At 52.7% G+C, this 20,401-nt stretch overlaps 1 protein-coding gene across 13 annotated transcripts in view; it reads left to right on the forward strand.

Annotated features, from left to right (window-relative positions):
• The first annotated feature begins 591 nt into the window (after positions 1 to 591).
• The window catches only part of Fbrsl1 (fibrosin like 1), a 67,590-nt gene continuing 47,780 nt past the window's right edge, over positions 592 to 20,401 (forward strand). For 6 of the 13 annotated variants that reach the window (XM_048343201.1, XM_048343202.1, XM_048343203.1 and 3 more), the window contains exons 1-2: positions 609 to 1,274; positions 14,972 to 15,172. In XM_048343201.1, coding sequence (XP_048199158.1) covers positions 990 to 1,274; positions 14,972 to 15,172 — 486 coding nt within the window. In that variant the 5' untranslated portion in view covers positions 609 to 989. Of the gene's footprint in view, positions 1,275 to 14,971; positions 15,173 to 15,975; positions 19,599 to 20,401 lie in introns of those variants that run through there. The other 7 variants (XM_048343207.1, XM_048343204.1, XM_048343195.1 and 4 more) reach the window with 3 other exon arrangements.

Below are 20,401 nucleotides of genomic sequence, written 5' to 3' on the forward strand. Positions count from 1 at the left end.
TAGGCGTCCTCCGGTTCCCGAGCTCCCACCAGAATCCCTTCAGGAGCAGTCACCGCGGCGGGAGGGCGCAGAGGACTCGCACCCCCACGTGGAGGGCGGGAAAGCGAGGCAGGGGCCGCCCGGAACTTGGAGGGTGGCCAGCCGCGCTGGGCGGGGTCAGGTGGGGGCGGGGCTACATATGGAAGGGGCGGTGCCTAACCGTAGGGGCGGGGTCCTGTGGCTTGGTGGAGCTGACCAGAGCAGAGGGGGCAGGCCTGGTTTGAGGGGATTGGGCGATGGGCTTGGCCAGGTCTGGATAAACGGGGTTCAACAGAGCAGCGCTGACGGGGTGGGGCCTGGGGCTGGACGTGGCCTGGGCGTGGTCAACGGGAGGAGACTGGGAGGGGTTCAGGGAGGAGACTGTGCAGGGGGCGTGGCCTGGTGGAGCACTGCCAGAGGGGCGGAGACCCGGAGGCGTTCGGGGAGGTGCGTCGTGGGTGGGGCGTGGCCTAGAGGTTGGGGGCGGGGTTACATGAAGTGAGCGTAGCGAGACTCAGCCGGAAGGGCTGGTCCAGGGCGGGGCTTGGGTGGGGCCAGGCCAGGCGGGCGGGCTCCTGCGGCAGCGCCCACTTCCTCTGGAGCTCCGGCCCGGCGGAAGTGCGTCAGTTGTTATCCGCTCCGGGCACCGCTGCTCTCGCGGCTGTCTCACGATCCCGGCACTCAGGAGCTCCGCCGTCCGCCTCCGCCCCCGGCCTCCCGCCGCCGCCCGCCGGTCACCATGCGGTGCTTCTTCCGGGACCCGGGCGAAGGCCGCTAAGCGCCTTGCGTCCGCCAGTGCAGCGGGTCGGGGGCCCCAGGCCGCGCGGCGCCCGGGGCTGAGCGCCCGCGCCCGGCATGCCCGGCTCGGTCCTCCGTCCGGCCCGGCCTCGAGCCCGCGCGGCCATCTCGCAGCCCGACGGCGCGGCGTAGCAGGCGGCGGGGGGCGCCAAGGTCACCGCCGCGGTGCCGCCATGGAGGCCAAGGTCCGGCCGAGCCGGCGCTCGCGCGCTCAGCGTGATCGCGGCCGGCGCCGGGAGGCCGCCCGCGACGCCCGTGCGCAGAGTCCGTCGTCAGGCGACGAGCCGGAGCCCAGTCCCGGCAAGGAGAACGCGGGTCTCCGCGGCGCGCCGCCCCCGCGCCCTGCGCCCCGCGCCGCGCGCCCCCCGAGGCGGCGACGCCGTGAGTCCAGCTCGCAGGAGGAGGAGGTCATCGACGGATTCGCCATCGCCAGCTTCAGTACGCTGGAGGCCCTGGAGGTAGGTGGGCGCGCTCAGCCCGGCCCCAGCCCCAGCCCGCGGGAGCCCTGCCCCGAACTCCGGCCTCAGGCCGCGCTCCTTAGCCACATCCAGAAGAACGAGCCAGAGTGGAAGGCATTGGGGCTGTACCTGGACCACGCCGCCCAGAGTCGCCCTTTGGATTGTGTTGTTGCCTAATTATCACAGCGTCGGGAGAGTGCTGGGGATCTGGGCAGTGCTAGGCTTTGGGAGACGGTGACTAGATGACCACTTAGTTCCTCCTGTTGAGCCCTGCTCGGGGTTCTGTTTCGAGGGGAGGTAGGGTCAACCCGAGACTGATCTTGTTGGTGGCTGCTTGCTGCCTGGGTAAAACAGACAGTGGTAAAGACTATTGCGTGTCTGGCTGAATTGCCATGGACAATATTTGCTGAGCAAATACTAACTGCCCATCTTGTCTGAACGGGGGTGGGAAGAAAAGGAAGTGAAGCACGGCCAGGAAGATAGCAAGCAGGATGGATAAGGAGCTACTGTGTCCCTAGAACTCAAGTGGACCTAAATGCTCTCAGGCCCCTGGGGCACTGCTAGCCGGCCCTGGCAGGTCCCTAGGACGCTGCTGGGTCCTCAGTCCTAGGGGCCTCTACGTGCTCTGCTGGCCTCTAGGAACGCAGAGTACTCCATCTGGATGAATACTTACTTGGGAATCTTTGTCTACTGGGCTTTGGGTACCAGGATCACTCTGTGCAGTCCTCCCAACTCCCCTGGGGCATGGGCAGGTGGCCAGGGATCTCCAGTTTCCAAGGGTAAGCTTTGGGAAAGGGATGGAAGTTCTTACCAAGCTCAGGCCAACTCTGGAATATTGCTGGTTTGTAGAGGGCCACAAAGTGAGGTGCTAACAACCTGGGAAGTAATCCTGGGGCCGATTTGCCACTTTGTGCCTAGACAGTTGGCTGGACAGAGATGTGAGGTGCCTGTGAGTACAGGACCAGGCAGGGTCTGGTCGCTTGTGCTCTCCATGCTATCCAGTGGTCTACATTGTGTACACCTTGGAAACTTGAGAGGAGTCCTGAACACAGGCCAGGGGTCCCAAGGTAATGGGTGGAATGGCCCATCTCCAGTATTGATACACACTGCTCTGAATTTAGTTAAAAATGGCCCAGTATTTTCTGCCCTAATGATAATAATGGTGGGAGTTTCCTGATACTATAGCCAGGCCTTGTGCTCTTGCTCTGTAGTTTACAAGACTGCTGAATACTGTCCCTTGCTCCATATATGGAACTGCATACCTGCTCCACCTGTGTTTGCTGCCAGGACGTGAAAAAATAAAAACTAACCATGACCCTTCAAGCCTTTGTACACTCTACCACTTTCTTACCCCTTCTGCTCTAATACATTGGCCTCTTTGGGGTTTCTGGCATCACAGCCTTCTCACCTGCTGTCCTCTGCCTGAGTACTGTCTTATATGGTTATAGTTTAGCCCAGATATTGCTTTGGACCTCATCTGGAGTATTCCTCCACACACCCCTCCCCCACTTATCTACTTTGTTCCTTGTCATCCCCATTCTGTGACATAGCACTGGTGTCCCTTTTGCCTTTCCCCATAAGAGCTCATCAACTGGAAGAAAATAGACCCTGTGCTTGTGTCCTGTAGGCTATCAGTTTCCAGAAGAGAGCCCAACACATAGGGAGTACCCTGTACACATCTGTATGTAAGGAAGGGTGGGAGAGAGGAAAGGAATTGCCTTTCAGGAAGCTAGGCTACTGCCTAAGGTCACAACCACATTGTCATGAACTAAACCCATTTGGATTTAAGTGCTGTAGCAGTGGTGGCTCTAGCTATACCCCCTCCTGTTGAATCACCCTGCTCCCCAGGCGGTGGACAATTGGTTTGGGGGACTTCTGCAGGCTCAGACCAGCCATGCCAGGTGATAGATTAGCCAGGCTCTCTGTGACATGCACACAACACAGCATCCTGTTTTCTCACATATCTTTCTCTGCCCTTCTGAGCCATCTTTGGAAAGTACAGGACTTCTAGATAAGTCATAATAAGTTTGGCCAGTGAAGTCTTGATTGGGCTTGTTTTTTGCTGAAGTATAGTGATTTTCCCTCCTAAGTTCAGGTAGTTCATAATCACATTAATCGTAATAACTGGTTCAGTGATATTCACTCTGCCGGTCTACTTTTATCAACATGAATTATCTCTCAAATGACCCTAAAAGGAGGCTGGTCAGCCTCACGCTACAGATGGGAACATTGAGTCATAGTGCACTGAGTGCTAAGTACATAGCCTGCACAGTCAAGTGTGTGCTGCCTGTGGGAATACATGGAAAACTCAGAAGGAAGATGCCAGCTGCATGCCCAGGGTCCACAGTCACTCCACTTCAGGCCTAGGGGCTATTCCAACCTGTTAGTGGTTTGAGTATAACCCCAAAGGCAGCTCATTCACCCCTTCTAGGCACAGTGGTAGGTGTGAACCACTGATCTAGGAGGTGGGTGTTATGTGTAAAAGATTCTGTTGCTTTTGATCTGATGGGGTTAATATAAGCCCCTTGCCATGCAGGCCGCTTGCTCCAGGTTCCTTGAGTCCACATAGCCCCTCATCTCTACATATACCTGTGTTTGCTCCTGCAGGAGGGGAGCGGTCCCTTTATAGTTGTTTGGGGGACAGCAGGTGCTCCCCACTGTCTTGGCAGAAGTTGTGAGCTGAGGGGGCTTAGGGTAGCAGTTATTGATCCACAGATTCAGAGTCTTCATGGTGGTACTGAGGATATATGTATGTAGGTAGATTTCATAAGGGCTTTGCAGGCCTGAGCCTGAGACTTTTCTCTGTCAGGGGAGGGAGGTGATTTGGGACTAGAGTAAGTAAACAGGGACACTTGGCCAGTTTGGACAGGTAACATTGTCCCTTTTTCCTGTGACAGCTGTCACCTAGTTGTAACCTAGGGCCCCTGCTCTCCCCTCTTCCCTCTTCCTTCTCTCCCCCCAGGCATTGTTGAGTGAAAAGCAGAAGCAGCTACTGCTGTTCTCTGCCTGGTGAGCCCTTGTGGAGCTGAGACTACTTCCTAGGTGATGCCAGACACAAGCAGCTGACCTCAGGCCACAGAACGGGTTCTGCTGGAACCTGGATCCCCTGGGAGGCAGGCCAAGCCCTGCTTTCAGCCCCAGGCATACCTGCATCTTCCGGATTGACTGGCCCTGCACCCACACCTCTATCCCTTCCTCCACCCCTGCCTTGAATCACGATGCTTTGATCCAAGCGCTGGGAGGTAGCCCTTGCTTGGGAGTACTTCTGCCACTGGCCTGGATAGAAAGTACTTTCTGGTGTGACTTTTGTGTAATTTTTTTTTTCTTTTTTGTGGTCTTGAACTCTGGGCCTGGGCGCTGTTGAGCTCTTCAGCTCAAGTCTAGTGCTCTTCCACTTGAGCCATAGCACCACTTCCTATTGTTTTCTTTTTAATTGTTTTATTTCAACTAGCAGACTGACTTGCCTGATTCAAAAGTCAGGCTCTATAGAAAGATGAAATGGGAAAGATGGATGAAAAGGTATCCTGTGTGGGGACATAGCCAGGTACAGCTGTACCATCCACACAGGGAAGGGGTCATTTCCTGTATGCTTATACTAGGGGTAAAATTAGAAAGGACAATGCCTAAAATACTAGTTGTAGTGCATTTTTGTATTTCTGCATTCTCAGGTCAGTATGCTACTTTGATAGTCCACAAAAATCAGTAAAACCCCAATTCCATCCACTATGCACAAAGCGGTGCTTAAGAATTTCCCATTAGCCAGATATTGGTGGCCCACACCTATAATCGTAGCTACTCAGGAGGCTGAGATCTGAGGATTGCAGTTCAAAGCCAACCCCCAGCAGAAAAGTCCTCATGAGACTCTTACCTTAAGTGCCAGAAGAGGTGCTATAGCTCAAGTTGTAGAGTGCTAGCCTGGAGCACAGAGGCTCTGGGACAGCACCCGGGCCCTGAGTTCAAGCCCCACCACCAACAAAAAAAGAATTCCAGGGGCTGGGGATATGGCCTAGTGGCAAGAGTGCTTGCCTCGTATACATGAGGCCCTGGGTTCGATTCCCCAGCACCACATATACAGAAAATGGCCCGAAGTGGCGATGTGGCTCAAGTGGCAGAGTGCTAGCCTTGAGCAAGAAGAAGCCAGGGACAGTGCTCAGGCCCTTAGTTCAAGCCCCAGGACTGGCCAAAAAAAAAGAATTCCACATTAGCATTTCTAATATGCACTCAGTACCCAAGCTTCAAGACTGTCCTGAGTAAGTTGACTTCGCCTGTGAATAGCAGAGCTTATTCCAGCAGTAGACAGGATCTCTGAGGCTAGGGTGTGAGCCAGGAGCCCACAGGTCCTTGAGGCCCATACCCAGGGACTGTTGAGATTTGGAGGTGCCCTCCCTGGGCTGTGTTCTAGAGGCTCCCGTGGGTGGTCACCCTGAAGGGGTAGTATGCTGGCACCTGGTCATCCCTACATGGCCAGAAATGGAGCTGTAACATGAGGATATCTGGGCTTATTATTAGTGAGGAGAGCCCAGGCCAAGGATGGCTTTCCATACAGGAATCTCAGTCTCCTGGTCTCTAGGTGGGGAAACTGAGCACAGTGAGACAAAGTCCACAGTTTTGGAACTGAAGCCTGAAGCCTTGGATAATAGTGGGCTATCCAGAGGAGGTGTTAACTTCAGTCCCTCCCAGGAAAATCACAGCTGTGGGTAGTGACTAGTCCCTCTTAAGAGAGTAAATGGACATGGCATGTAAAAGTAAGGCCATCCCTGGCTGCTAGACCCTCATTAATGTCACCACATCCTGAGTAGCCCATGTAGCACCAAAACTATTTAGGAGCCCACAGCTCTTGTACTGCCTTGGCTAGAACTGTGGTAGGGCAGAGCTTGCACCTGTCCCCCTGTGGCTCCTAGAGAGGCCTCATTTCCTTCCTCTGTGCTACTGTTGCCCCCAACATTCCCCTGCCCTGTGTTATAGCCTTACCCTTCTGGCTTCTTGGGCCTGTCTGTCACCTCTTGTCTGAGCTTCCAGATCTTGCTGGGTCCCTGCTGTGGCCCCACCTGCCTCCTTATGGTTCCCATAGGCTAACTGCTAACCACACACTTCTCACTTGGGCTTGGCATTGGCTGGGCTCTGCCTTTCCCCAAGTATATCTGTGGGGTGGCAAGCCTGACTGCCTGCTACACTTGAATTCTTCCTGTCATGCCCTCGTTGCCTGGCAGCTTGTGTCCAGGAGATACTTCTGCTTATAGAGGGGAGGGTACTGAGTTGCTGATATAGATACTCTGTACTTAGGAGCTTCTCTAGACTTCCTGACTTGGTCACTTGGTCACTTGAGCCATTGCCTGTGGAGGTGGGTGTGAGATATATTCCAAAAGGAAGAGTTCTCTCATGATGTTTTGTTTTTATCTTTGGTGTATTTAATTTAATTACTTTTCATTTTTTGTACCAGTACTGGGATTTGAGCTCGGGACCTGGGCACTATCCCTGAGATTCTTTTGCTCAAGGCTAGTGCTCTACCACTTGAGCCAAAGCTCCACTTCAGTTTTTTGGGGTTTTTTTAAGATGTTTATTGGAGATAAGAGTGTCACAGATTTTCCTGCCCAAGCTGGCTTCAAACCACGATCCTCAAATCTCAGACTTGTAGCTAGGATTACAGGGTAAGCTATGGGCACCTGGCATATTTATTTTACAATTTATTTTTATATATTTATTTATTTTTAAGTTTATTTTATTTTTAAATCGTGCAAGTACTAGGGCAATATTCAGGGCCTTGTGCTCTTGCTTGGCTTTTTCCACTCACTTGAGCAATGCCTCCGCTTCTGACTTCTTACTGATTAAGGGAGGTAAGGGTCTCCATATTATCAAATTTCAACCTACTGAGTAGCTAGGATTACAGGCTGAAACAGGCTCTTAGCCCACCTTGGAGTTTTGCTTGTTACTCTCTTTTGTTCTTCAGTCCTGGGGTATATGGGCACTGTCTTTGGGCTTCTACCACTTGAGCCACAGTGCCACTTCCAGCTTTGTCTGTTTATTTGGTACTGAGGAATTGAACCCAGGACTTCATGCATGTTAGGCAAGCACTCTACTACTAAGCCACTAGCCCAGTTTGTTACTCTTGAGTAGAAACTTCATTGCACTTCATTTTCTAATAATGATGTTACTGTTCTTATAAGAATGCTACTTGCTCACCTGTTATCTGCACCAAAATAATCCTCTGCATTTTCCTTCCTACTGATAGCTCCTAGAGGATTCTTTCTCAGGTCACTGTTGGCCAGTACTGGAGTGCTGGGTTTCCTTTCATGCCTTACTGCATTTGTTAGCACTTCCAAAGCTGTGGCTCAATGGTGCTGTTTGTGAACATTCATGTATCTTCTTTTGAGAGACCTTTCCTGTTCCTTGCCTATGGTGGTGTATAGCCTCTCATGTGGACCTGGACAAGGAAGCATCTGTCTGGGCCTTGCTCACTGAGCCTGAGTTTTCTCTCTTGTGTCCCAGTTGCTACTTTGCACTGTTGAGCTGTCTTCACACCTGGGGCGTAGTTGTGCATATCCCGGAGAGCAAGGTCCCATTCCCAATCGCTGTAGTTGAGGCTTTGCCTCCACGTGCCTATAGTGGTCTGCAGCTGTCTTGTTCCATTGGCTGTTAAATTCCTGTTGGGAGCCACTCTCATCTTTTGCTGTACTCTGAAACAAAGCAGCACAACTGCTTTCTCAGAGAGCCAGGCACTGGTTGGCTCACACCTATAATCCTAGCTACTCAGGAGGCTGAGATCTGAAGATCATATTTTGAAGCCAACTGGATAAGAAATTCTGTGAGACGCTTTTATCTCCAGTTAACCACCAGAAAACAGGAAGTGGAGCTGTGGCTCAAAGTTGCAGAGCAAAAAAGCTCAGGGACAGTGCTCAGTGTTCAAACCCCATGACCACCCGCCCCCCCGCCCCCCAATAAAACAAAATAAAACCCAGAGTTCTCAGACCCTGGCATACAACCTTGTTAACTGGTGACCAGTTAATCAACATGATTTTTAGTGGGGCCACAGATAATGGAAGAAACTGAGATACTTGGCTAGAAGCAGGTGGAAGATGAACAAGGAGGGTGCCGACTCCACAGTTGGGGAGAAAGAATGTCAAGACCAAGACCAGGATATCCTTTGAAGAGGCCATCTGTGAACTGAAGCCAAGATGGAGAGAATAAGGTTGTTTGACTCAGCACTGTCTATGTGAAAGGCCCAAGCCAGTGCCATGTGCTGCAGGGTTCCAGTCAGTCTAGGAGGAGCCCAGCTTACCCAAGATGCAATGTCTCTTCTGGCTCACCCGCAGCACTTCTCCACTTGGATCCCCTGTTCCCTCGGCTCCTGTGTTTTTTGTTTGTTTGGTTTTTTGCCAATCCTGGGGTTTGGGCTCAGGGCTTGAGCACTGTTCTTGGCTTCTTTTTGCTCAAGACTGGCACTCTATTACTTGAGCCACAGCGCCACTTCTGGCCTTTTCTATATATGTGGTGCTGAGGAATCGAACCCAGGGCTTCATAAATACCAGTCAAGCACTCTACCACTAGGCTATATTCTCAGCCCAGCTCTTGTGTTTTCTAAGTAACCATAGGCCTCAGAGACCCTTCATTTTCCCCCAGGTCAGAATTCAGGCCCAAGGCTGAACTCCAGGCCATCTTCTGATCTGCTAGGGTAACCTGGCCTGGGTCTCTGATCCCATGGTGACCAGAGGGCAAACCCTGACCCCTCCCATGTTGCCTGTGGCACAGTCATTTTCTCCTATGTAAGGGACAACATCCAGGGAGCCTCTGGGTCCCTGAATCAAGGCTAGGGCTTTCACTGCATATGTATGTGTGCAAGTTTATGCATGTATGTGTACTTATCCCCCAGATACCTCAAGAGCTCGACATCATAGCCCAGGCCCCTAGAGCTGCAGGAGCCTGTGATGTGTAAAGGGTCTCATGTGGCATATGACAGGGATGGCTTGTTGGCTGAACTGCCACCTCTTTTCCTGCCAGGATAGGTGGGCTGCCCATTGGGACTCTGGGTTCACTAGGGAAGCTGTTTTGTCTCTTTGGGAACTGTATTATGAGGTAGGAGTGGGGAGCAGAGGCCCCCAGCTGATAAGAGCAGACTGAGGCTTGCCACCCTGAATATCCATCCTACCTGTTTGTAGGCCTGATCATTCATATGTGACCACGCAGGCTGACTGATACAGCAGAGTCCAGTTCTGTCCTGATTCCCTGACTTAGGTGTTTACCGAGATTCAGCTGTGTGCCAGGCCCAGTCATCAGTGAGTATCAGGAGGGCAGGAAGAGGCTGTCATTGGTGTCTGAGGAGAACACACAAATGTTTAGCATTCTGGGGAAGTACTCCTGGCTCAGTAGGGAGGGAAAGGAGTCCTCCCTGAGGACATTTCTTCTATGAGAGCTGGAGTGGTTTGTTTCCTTGCTTGCTTGCTTGTTCTGTTCCTGGGGCTTGAACTCTGGGCCTCAACCTGTCCCTGAGCATTTGTGCTCAAGGTTAGCACTTTACCACTTAAGCTATAGCTCTACTTCCTACTTTTTTTCATAGTTATTTGGAGATAATAGTCTTAATGGGCTTTCTTGCCCAGGCTGGCTTTGAACCACTAATCTCAGATCTCAGCCTCCTGAGTAGCTAGGATTATAGGCGTGAGGCATAGAGCCTGGCTTGAGAGCTAGAGTTTTTTCTTTTCCTTTTAATTCTTTAAATTTTTTAAAGGTGATATAGAGGGGTTACAGTTACATAGTAGTGAATATATATCTTTTTGTTTGTTTGTTTGTTTGTTTTTGGCCAGCCCCTGGGCTTGAACTCAGGGCCTGAGCACTGTCCCTGAGATTCTTTTTGCTCCACGATAGCACTCTACCACTTGAGCTTTTTCTGTTTATATGGTGCTGAGGAATCAGAATCCAGGGCTTTACACATGCTAGGCATGCATAAATGCTCTCTACCCCTAAGCCATTTTCCCAGTCCCATGAATACATTTCTTTCTAGACAATATCACCCCCTTCCCTTGCTCTCCCAGTTTTCCCCTCCCATCCCCACCCATAAGCTTTATAATTTCTTTTCAGCACCATCCAATGAGTACCATTGATGCATTTGTTCACCTTTTATCCCTCTATTTCTGGGCCTTCTCTTACACTCCCAGAGACATACAAACTAACAGAACAAAAAGGAAAGAAAGCAAAAGCTTGTTTCCATTTCCTGGAGTTCTTTTTTTTTTTTTTTTGCCAGTCTTGGGCTCGAACTCTAGGCCTGGGTGCCATCCCTAGCTTCTTTTGCTCAAAACTAGCACTCTACTAGAGCTACAGCACTTCTTCCAACTTCTTCTGTGATTAATTGGAGATAAGAGTCTTATAGACTTTCTTGCTCACGCTGGTTTCAAACTGCAATCCTCAGATCTCAGCCTCCTGAGTACCACCTGGCTCCTGGCGTTCATTTCAATAAATATTATTTTGTATGAACAGATGAACATAGGCATAGTGCCTTTCTGTTTCTCTCTAGAGAGTGTCCTGAGAGCTAGAGTCTTGGTGCCCACATGAGATGAATGCTTTGGGATTCTGGGAAGGGGTTCTGGTGTCTTGTTTTGCCCAGAGTTTATCAAAGAAAGCCCACCAGCCAGGAGCTCTGTGAGTGTGTGTGTATGCGTGTGCATGCAAAACACACACGCCAATCCTGTAGGGAACAGGAACTTAGGGGTTAAATGCTGTCCTTAAGCTTTTTTTGCTCAAGGCTAGCACCCTATCGCTTTTTTGGTAGTTTAGTGGAGATGAGAGTTGTAGCGACTTACCTGCCCTGGCTGGCTTTGAACTGGGATCTTCAGATCTCAGCCCCCTGAGTAATTAGGATTATAAACATTAGCCACTGGTGCCCAGTTACAGGAGGTTTTTAATGTGGTTTCTGTGGAAAGCTGGAATGTGGATTTTCAGTCCTCAGTGCTGTGTTCAAGATTGAGGGGTTAGGTGGTAAGCAAGTGCTAGAGAGTGTCAGCTTGCTGTTTGCAGCATGATACAAGGTACGCACCTGTACATGCAGACAGGCATGCACGCATGTGTCAGGATGCCTGGCCAGCCTTTTGAAGTCAGGCTCCAGGGGGACAAGCACAGTTTCTTGGCTTTGGGAGAAAGTAGCAAGGGCATAAAGCCACACCCACAGCTTAGCAGGCTGGAGGTGGTGCCTACTCACTTGACCTCTCCAGCTGTAAGGAGGAGAGTAGCATTGTTGTATTGCTCCTTCACAACCTCATGGAATGGCTGTACCTCAAAGCCAGGCCAGTCCCCCATAGATGATGGTGCCAGTTGTGATTGCTCAGATGGCAGAAACAGGAGTAATGGTGTTAGAACTGATGTGGCACCACCTCCTGGTGCCAGGTGTGGCTTTAGGACTTCATATGCACTAACTGTCTTATCCTCAGGCAACCACTGAAGAGGATGCTGTTGTTGTTCTCATCCTGCAGGTAGGAAAAATAAGGCACATGTGAGATGCTGTCTTAATCTAGTGCTGGTGATTGGTAGTGTTAGATTTCAAGCATGACTCCCAGGAGAGTAAGGGGCTCCCTCCTTCTGCCCAGGTCCCTCCTCTGCAGCTCATTGCAATTTCTTGGCCTCTCTGCTCACCCCCCGCGTCACAACTTCCCCTGCTGACTGCCCTCCATTCCCACAGCTTCCTTATGCTCACAAGTCTAGGCTTCCAACTCCATCTCCCTCAGTAAAATGAAGATTGCTCATAGGGCCATACTGTCTAGTCAGAACCCCAGCCTTAGGCCTGAAGTGCTGATCCTGACATGGGCCAGGCCTTGGTTATTTTCCGCCCTACACTTCCTGTGCCCCACATTGCCTGTATTACCTAACCCAATCCTCGGAACCACAGCTACTACTCGAGGAGGGTTGGCCCCTGGTATGAATGGGGCAGTATGATGACCACATGAGTACCCCTTGGTGGCATAGATGTGCCTGGGCTGTCTGTGTTCCCCACAGCCTTAGATACCTCTTCCCTGTGAACTCCCAAAGGAATCTGTCAGACACACTGGAAGCTCATGTACCAGTTCTTCTTTTTCCATTGTACCTGGTCCAGGATCCCTGATGGCTGAGCCAGGGAGGACTTCTGTACATTTCCTAGCAGGACAGCCATTCTTCCCTAAGCTCCTGGAAACAGACTCAGGACTTCTCAGCTTCTCTGCTAGCTGGGCCTAGGAGACAAGTACGTGAGCTCTATCTAGATGTATTTATTGAAATCTACAGGCTACTCATACCATACACTTATATACAAATGTATGTGTCTCTCTGGGCTTTGGTTTCCCCATCTGTAGGGAGGAGAGAAGGTAAAAAAAAAATATGCCTCCTAATGATGGGACAAGGGTTCTGTGGTGAGCATAACAAGGAACAGTCCTGTCCCCCTATACTTTCCTTGTTCACTTTCTGCAGCCTTGCTCTGTGGGCTTCCCTCACCTCTAAGCTGATCCAGCCCAGGTCCTGCTGGATCTTGTGCCCCAAACCTTGCTGCTTAGTACTGGTAGCTGATGCAGGGGTAGCCCAGCCTCAAGTACCTTCTCTGCCTGTCATATGCTGACTCACCCTGAGTCTTGAGTGAGACCCTTAGATGGCTACCTCTACTCTCCAGAAAGGCTCTGGGGAAAGAGTCACTCAACCCTGGTAACATCTGAGCAGCAGCTGTGCTGTGATTGGGAGGACCTAAAGTGGGACCCAGAGTCAGACCTGAGCCATCTCACTATGGGTCTCCACGGCCTAGGGGGTATGGGGAGGCTGCTGCTATGGGCAGATGGGGCTTGCTGGCCCCACTGTGGACCCCTGCTCCAAGGCCAGGGATGGTGACTTAGATAACACAGGACTGAGAGTGTCTTTTCCATCCCGAGTACTAACCACATAGAAAGGTCCTCAGGGGGCCCAGTTCCCAGAGTTGCCTAGAACAAGCATTGGCCATGTGTGTTGAAGGTCTAAAGCCTCCTCTCCTTTCTTTCCTTCTGGGACCTGCATTGCTGGTCCTGGCTCCCATACCTAGCTCACTTTCATTGTCTTCATCTGAATCTAAATGATCTCATTTCTCTCCCCCCCGCCTTTTTTTGTTGGCATTTTGCTTATCCTGGGACGTAACACTCAGGGCCTGGGTGCTGTGCCCAAGTTTTCATACTCAAGGCTGGCACTCTACTAGTTGAACCACAGCTCCACTTCTGTCTTTTTGGTGGTTAATTGAAGAAAAGAGTTTCATGGACTGCCCTTTCTAGGCTAGCTTTGAACCATGATCCTCAGATCCTCAGACTCCTGAGTAGCTAGAATTATAGGCATGTGCCACTTGTGCCCTCTGGATGTGTAAACACATATTCCCCTTGCTCTTTCTCTTTTCAACTGTGGGAAAGTTCATGTGTTTAGAGTATACAGAACCTAGGTAACATCACAGGGTCAGGCCTGGAAGGCTATCCACCCATACCCTGTCCCTACAAATTGTCACCGTTGGGGGATTTCCTTTGTCCTGCTCAGCCTTGGGCCAAGAGAAATTCTGCCAAAAGAAGATGATGGGAGTAAAAGACAGTTGGAAGTGAAAGGAAAAAACATGTTGGGTTCAGAGTATATCACAGAGACTAACCCTGGAAGCACTTGCCAGGCCAGCTGTGTGGGCATGAACTGGGCCAGCAATCTGTAAAGGTCCCAGTGGGTGACAGACAGTGGTTTAATTCACCAGGCCACTGCCCCCTGTGTTATTCCACCTGACTTTGGCTCCTCTCTAGGTAGCACTGCCTGTTGCCATCTGCTTTTTCTCTAGGTGACCCCTCTGACCAGATGGTGCTGGGCACAGTGCAGGATCTAGACAGAGGTCTGAAAAGAATGAAGGTCTTTTTCACAGGGCCCTGGGTGTGTGTTTGGGGGTAGAGGTAATGGTGCAGTTTACAGCGGTACCTGGTCTGATGCTTTGATGTCTGTCCCACCTGAACCCTAGCATAGTGGTTAGTGTAGGCAAATGTGTCCCTGCTTCATGTGGCAGTCCTTCTGGGTGGTGGGTGTGAGAATGAGCGTCTTGGAACTGGGACATAGCCAGCATGGTCTGGAAGCCTCTGGAGTGGGTGAGGGGTTAGTGAGGCTGTGGGATGTGTCTGTCTCTCCAGTGCAAATACACATAGTAGTCATTAGACATTGGGTGGATAGACAGGAACAGGAGGGTGTCATCACTCACCACATGGGTATGAGCTAGAGAGGGAGATGGGTCTGGATGGAGAGCTCTGGTTCTACTTTTCTTAACTCTGGGGGCACTTAGCCCCCACACTAGGGTGGTAGGTGGGGGCTGCCTTCAGAGCCCTTGTGCTAGAGCAGAGGAACAAATGAAGGTCTAGAGACATCTGATTAAGCATGGTACATTGGATGGAGGCAAACCACAGTCCAGAGCTAAGTAAATAAGCAAGTTCAGCATGAAGAGGGTAAGGAGGAAGGCAACTTCAAATTAGGTGGTAGGCAGGAAGCCAGCTATGGATGGGAGAGCAGAGGATGGCATTGCTAAGTCCCTAGGGGTAGAATAAGATTGGAGATCACTACATATTATCCAAATGGATATGTATTTAGGTCAGGTAAGAGTTGGCAAGAAGATCATACCAAGTGTGAGGGGACAGAGGTCCTGAACTTCCTCCTGAGCTCCGAAGTGGGGCCTCTCAGGGTCCCCCTAGTTGATGGGCTTTCCCTATCTCTCCCTGCAGAAGGATATGGCGCTGAAGCCACATGAGCGGAAAGAGAGGTGGGAGCGTCGCCTCATCAAGAAACCCCGGGAGTCAGAAAGTTGCCCTTCTGCAGAGCCCAGCGAGAACAGGCAGTCCCTGGAGATGGGCAGCCCAGGGCAGGACGTGGATCCTCAGTGTGACGATGGGGCCAGGAAGGTTCCACTACAACCCTCCAAGCAGGTGAGTGCTTGGTCCCTCCCCTTGGGCACCGTGACTGGGTCTTCCCCCAGGCCACACCAGCACCTGGACACTAACCCATCAGCATCTGACCTGCCTGGCAATGTACTCCATCGTTGTTGGGCTCAGGGCAGACAAGTGGGAGCCAGGCTGGCTGTAGAGGTGCAAAAACTTGCCCAGGCCCAGCTGGAGAGGCCTGCCTGGGCCAGTGTTGCTGCCTTTTCCAGGATGGCAAGGGTGTGTGCTGTCCAGGGTGGGTGGCAGTGCCAAGCTGATAGGCCGGCCCCGTTTCCTGCTTCATCTGCCAGGTTCCGTCGACTATAGGTATCCAGGGGTACCCAGGGTATCTATATGAACATGGAGACTAGGCTCACTTCTGGGCATGGTTCTGGGCCCCAGGCTGTGCATGCCATGCCATCTGCCAAACTGTGGCCCGGGGAGAGGGACTGTTCAGCCATAAGATTTGTGGTTAGTAGTCCAGGTGCAACCAGGGCTGCCTGCCTGGATGGGGGTTAGGGCTGAGACCAGGAAAGGACTGTTAGAGAAAGTAGAAGCTGGTCTAGGGCTGCCCTGAGCCCCAGGCCAGTCCCAGGCACGACTCAGTGCTGCAGCTATGTTCTTCCTGGAGACCCAAAATCCACACCTTTTCTTCAGAGAGGGGCTCTTCTCAGTGTTTCAGGCTCTACTTTGAGTTCTTTTGGGAACTGGGCTCTGCAGAGGGAGCAGCATGTCTCAGGGACCTGGGCTGGATGGGGGGTCTGCAGGCACACCTGCCCAGGTGGACACATGCTCTTTCTTCCATGCAGGTGTGCTCCCCAGAAGGGGGGCCGCTCCCAGCCAGCCCTTGGCACCAGAACAGTCCGGCCCAGCAACAGCAACAGCTCCAGCCCAGCCAGCCCAGCCAGCCCCAGGGACCCCTCCCAGCCCCGTGTCAGCGCTGCCAGCCCCGTCGGGCATCCCCGGACCCTAGGGAGCCCTGCCAGCCACAACGGCCACCCCAGGGTCAACACAGCTGGCCCCAGCGGTCACTTCTAGGCCTGAAACAGCCTGGCCAGCCCCGGCGGTCTCTTCTGGGCCCTGGTCAGCATTGCCGGCCCCAGCGCCTGTTTCCAGCCCCAGATCAGCTCTGCCAGGACCAGCATTCACGCCTGGCTCAGCCCTGCAGGCCCTTCTGGGCCCCCCCAGGCCCCAGACTACGCAGCCAACGCCTGCGGTCCCTCCTCACCTCTTGTCACCTCTGCCGCCCGGTGCGGTCCCTGTTGCCTCCCTGTCACCCCTGCCGGCCCCAGATGACTGAGTCACATTGCTGCCAGCCTCTGCGGTCATCAGCTACATCATGTGTTTGTGGCCGGCCCTTTGGGGCTGCCTCAGTTCAGTGCTGCCGGCCCCTGCGGGCCCCAGTAGCCCAGTGCTGGCAGTGCCAGCCTCCACAATCACGCTTCATCACGCACCCATGCCACCAACCTTCCAGCTCCTTTGTTGGCCAGTGCTGCTGCCCCCGGCAGGCACTTCTAGCCCATCGCCAGCACAGCCAGTGCAAGTCCCTTCTTGGCCAGCCCAGCTCCCCCCAGCAGTCACTGCAGAGCCTCAGACAACCCCAGCAATCAGATGAAGGCCCAGAGCAAACTGTCCCTCCCAAACCTTCCCTGCTGGGCCCCAGACAGTCACACCAACAGAAACGACCTCTCCTGAGCCCAGAGCAGTCTGAGACACCCAAGCGGCCACTCCTGGGCTCAGAAAATCCCTGCCAACCCTTGTGGTGTCTTCTGGGCCCAGGCCAGCCCCGAAAACCGCAGCCATTGCTTCCCATTCCTGATCGCCCTTCACTTCTAGGACAGCCAGGCCCATCCTGTCAGCCTCTCCTGAGACCCCTGTGCCATCCCAGAAGGCAGTCCTTGCTAGACCTGGTGCCCACCCGTCAGTCCCAGCCTTCACTCCTGACTCGGGGCCATCCCTGTCGGCCCCTGAGGTCTCGGTGGACTCGGTACCCTGCCCCAGGGGCGCCCCGCCATGCTCCATCTGTAAGCCCTGGAGCCTGATGCCAACAGGTACTTCCCTGGATGAATTTTGTAGGCCACCCTGGGTGAGCCTTGTTAGTGGGATCCTTAGGGTCAACACCCCTGGCTCTGCAGGCTGGACATGCTTGGCCGGACTGGCCTGAGGCTTCCACACAGGGCCTGGCTAATTGTCACTTGATACAAGGCAGGAACCTCAGCTGTGCTAATCAGGCCTCTGTCCATTCTGCCAGGAGCAGAGAGATAAATCCCGAATCTTCCCCCTCTCCCCTGTCCTGCTTTCCCCATGTGTGCTGCTTTGTGATGTACAGCCTCTGGGAGAGGGCACACAGTACCCTCAGGGCTTGAAGCCCACCTGAGTCCCTCAGCAACTGTGCCTCTAAACTGCCAACACTGTCTCTGCATCTCTGAGTCTCTGTATCTCTGAGTCTCTGTACACGTGTGTAGGTGTGCAGGTATGCATGTGTGTCTATATGGATGCCTGGGCATGTTGGCATGTGTGATGGGCATGTCAGTCCAGGACTCACTTGTCTGGGGGCCCGCCCTTTCTAGCCTCTGCACCATCTGCTTCCAAGTAGAATAGCCTAGGTGAACTGGTCAACAGGTGAACTCTTGAGCAGGTTTCAGGTTCCAGCCCTCTTCTAGTATCCACCTGTGGGTTCTCCCACTGCAAGATGGCTGAGAGCCAGGTTTTGCCACTCTGCCTCTAAGGGTTCTACCTTGGCCCAGTGGGCAACACTAGAATAGCTATAGAGTCTACAGGGCAAGTTTGGAAAGCCACCTTTGGGGGCCTTCTCCATCCCTTGTCCTTGGCTGTGTTTGGTTCTGTTCTTGGCTGCCCTCATACGGACAGGCCTCACCTATAAAGGCTGTTCCTCATAAAGGCTATCCCCATGCCTGCCAGTCCACAGCCTACCTGTAGTCAGGGTTGCCCACTCCTGTCCCAGAGCCCATTCTCAGGTCAGCCCCACACTCAGCTCTCCTGGAGTCCCTGCAAGGGTGAACTCAAGAGGAAGCTGGTGTCCCGAGGAAGGGGGTCCTTCCTGAGACTGTGCCCAGGCCCTGTGGGAGCCCAGAACTGTGCTGTTCACAGGCAGAAGACTAGGGATCCCTGGTTCCAGGCCCACACACCTACTAACCCTCAGCCTTTCCCTTCCCGCTTGGGAGGACCCTAGGCCCCGCAGCTCCATCCCCCAGCCATGGCAGCTCTGAGCTCTGCCCACCCTGGATAGGCCCCTTTCTGGTGCTCACCTAAGGCCTCCATACTATGAATTTGGGGCTTATTTTTCTGATTAAAGAAAATAAAAAGTGCCATGTGATTATTTTTAATAGCAGTGTTAGTGTTTGTAATTTAAAAAGAATGTGTCTTCTAACAAGTGGGCTTCCACATCTGGATTTGGCTCTCAGTTCATTAAATCCTAAGCAAAGGAAGACCCAGGGGGCCCATCCTGTACCACCCTGTTGGCCTTGCTAGGGAGGGGCCATCTACCCCATATGTGTTCCCTGTGGAGGCAGAACCCAGGTTCCCTCTGAGCCTGCTCCACAGTGGCCGGCTGTATGTTATGTAGCAGTGTCCACTCAAGGGGGCTGTGTTCCCTTTGGCTGTGCATTGGGGAACCTAGGATTTGAATCAAGGCCCATGGCCCTGGACAGAACCTGACGTGGACTGCCCATTTGGGGGAGAGTTTCTCTGGCAGCTACCACTGCCTTAGTGCCTGACACAGTTGTCTAGCTCTGTTGTGTACCAAGAGTAGTGAAGTATGAACAGTCTCTCCTAAGAACACCACAGCCTGCCCCTCCCTGAAGACAGGGCTGGTAGAGTATGTGTAGACCTGAATGGGCCTGAATGAGTCTGAAGGGCAATGGGGTGGGGTGGGGGGCTTCTGAATGGCCATAGTATTGGACATTTCTGGGCTGGCAGTGTCCCTTGGTTGCTCTTGAAGGATGGAAACAAAACTGACAGTGGGCAGCCCTGCAGGGAGAGAAGCCAGCTGGATCCCTGTGACCTGAGCAGAGGTAGGATACTGGACACTTGTTGAGGAGGCCACGTGGGCTCCAATTGAACCTAGAGCAACTTAGGAAGCTAGGCCTTGATCCCCAGTGTGCAGTTTCCCCTTGGGAGGTTAGACCCACCAGGGCATGGCCCACGTGTGCCATGTCCTTGAGTAAATGTTTCCATATGACAACTGGTGGCCAGAGCAATGACCCTGCCCTTGGGGTGGGAGTCAAGAGTAAACAAAACCAAAGTGGTGTCCTTCACTGGTGCCGAATATTTGGTGGTACAGGGAGTGGCTGGGCATGATGGTGCATGCTTGTGGTCCCTCATACTAAGGAGGCCGAGGGAAGATTGTGGTTTAGGATCATGGGCAAGGTTGGTAGAGACCCTAAAAAACACTAAAAACAAAGGCCTGGCTAGGCACTGATGGCTCATGTCTGTAATCCTAGCTGCTCAGGAGGCTGAGATCTGAGGATTGCTATTCAGAGCCAGCCCAGGCAGGAAGGTCCATAAGACTCTTATCTCCAATAAACCAGCAGAAAACTGGAAGTGGTGCTGTGGCTCAAAGTGGTTAGAGCACTAGCTTTGAGCGAAAGAGCTTAGGGACAGTGCCTAGGCCATGGGTTCAGGCCCTATGACTAACCACCCCCCCCCCCCCCAAAAAAAAGCTCAAAGACATAGTTTAAGTGGTACCTAGCAAGCCCAGGCCCTGAATTCAATCCCCAGTACCATCAAAAAAAGTAGCAGCCAGGAGGGAGGGTCTTGGGGCCAGGTGGTTAGAGGGTAGCCTCCCTAGATGAGTCCACTTCACATGGGCCTCAGCACCTGAAGTCTGGGCAGAGTTGGATACCTGTGGGAAAGACAGGTATCAGAGTCAGCTCTGTGCTAATTAAGCATGATGAATAGAATGGACATATGGAAAGCACAGATGGTTCAGCCCAGGCATGGCCAGGCCTGGGGATACCAGGTATGGGGTTCCCAGCAGAATAGTGAGTTACGTCCCTGTGCTGCAAGAGACCCCATCACCGCAAGACCTAGCACCCTGCACTCATCCATGGCATAGGAGGAAACACATCCAGTGGGGAGCCAGAGCCAGCCATGTGCTTTTGGCACCTGTGCCAGGGTTTAGAGAGTACATGAGAAGTTGGGGCTCTCAGGCCTAAGAAGAGCAGGGATGTGGGGTGGGGGAAGCAGAACACTTTGTAGATGGTCACAACTCAG

This window comes from Perognathus longimembris, chromosome 3 (genome assembly GCF_023159225.1).
Source record: "Perognathus longimembris pacificus isolate PPM17 chromosome 3, ASM2315922v1, whole genome shotgun sequence".
Taxonomy (NCBI): domain Eukaryota; kingdom Metazoa; phylum Chordata; class Mammalia; order Rodentia; family Heteromyidae; genus Perognathus; species Perognathus longimembris.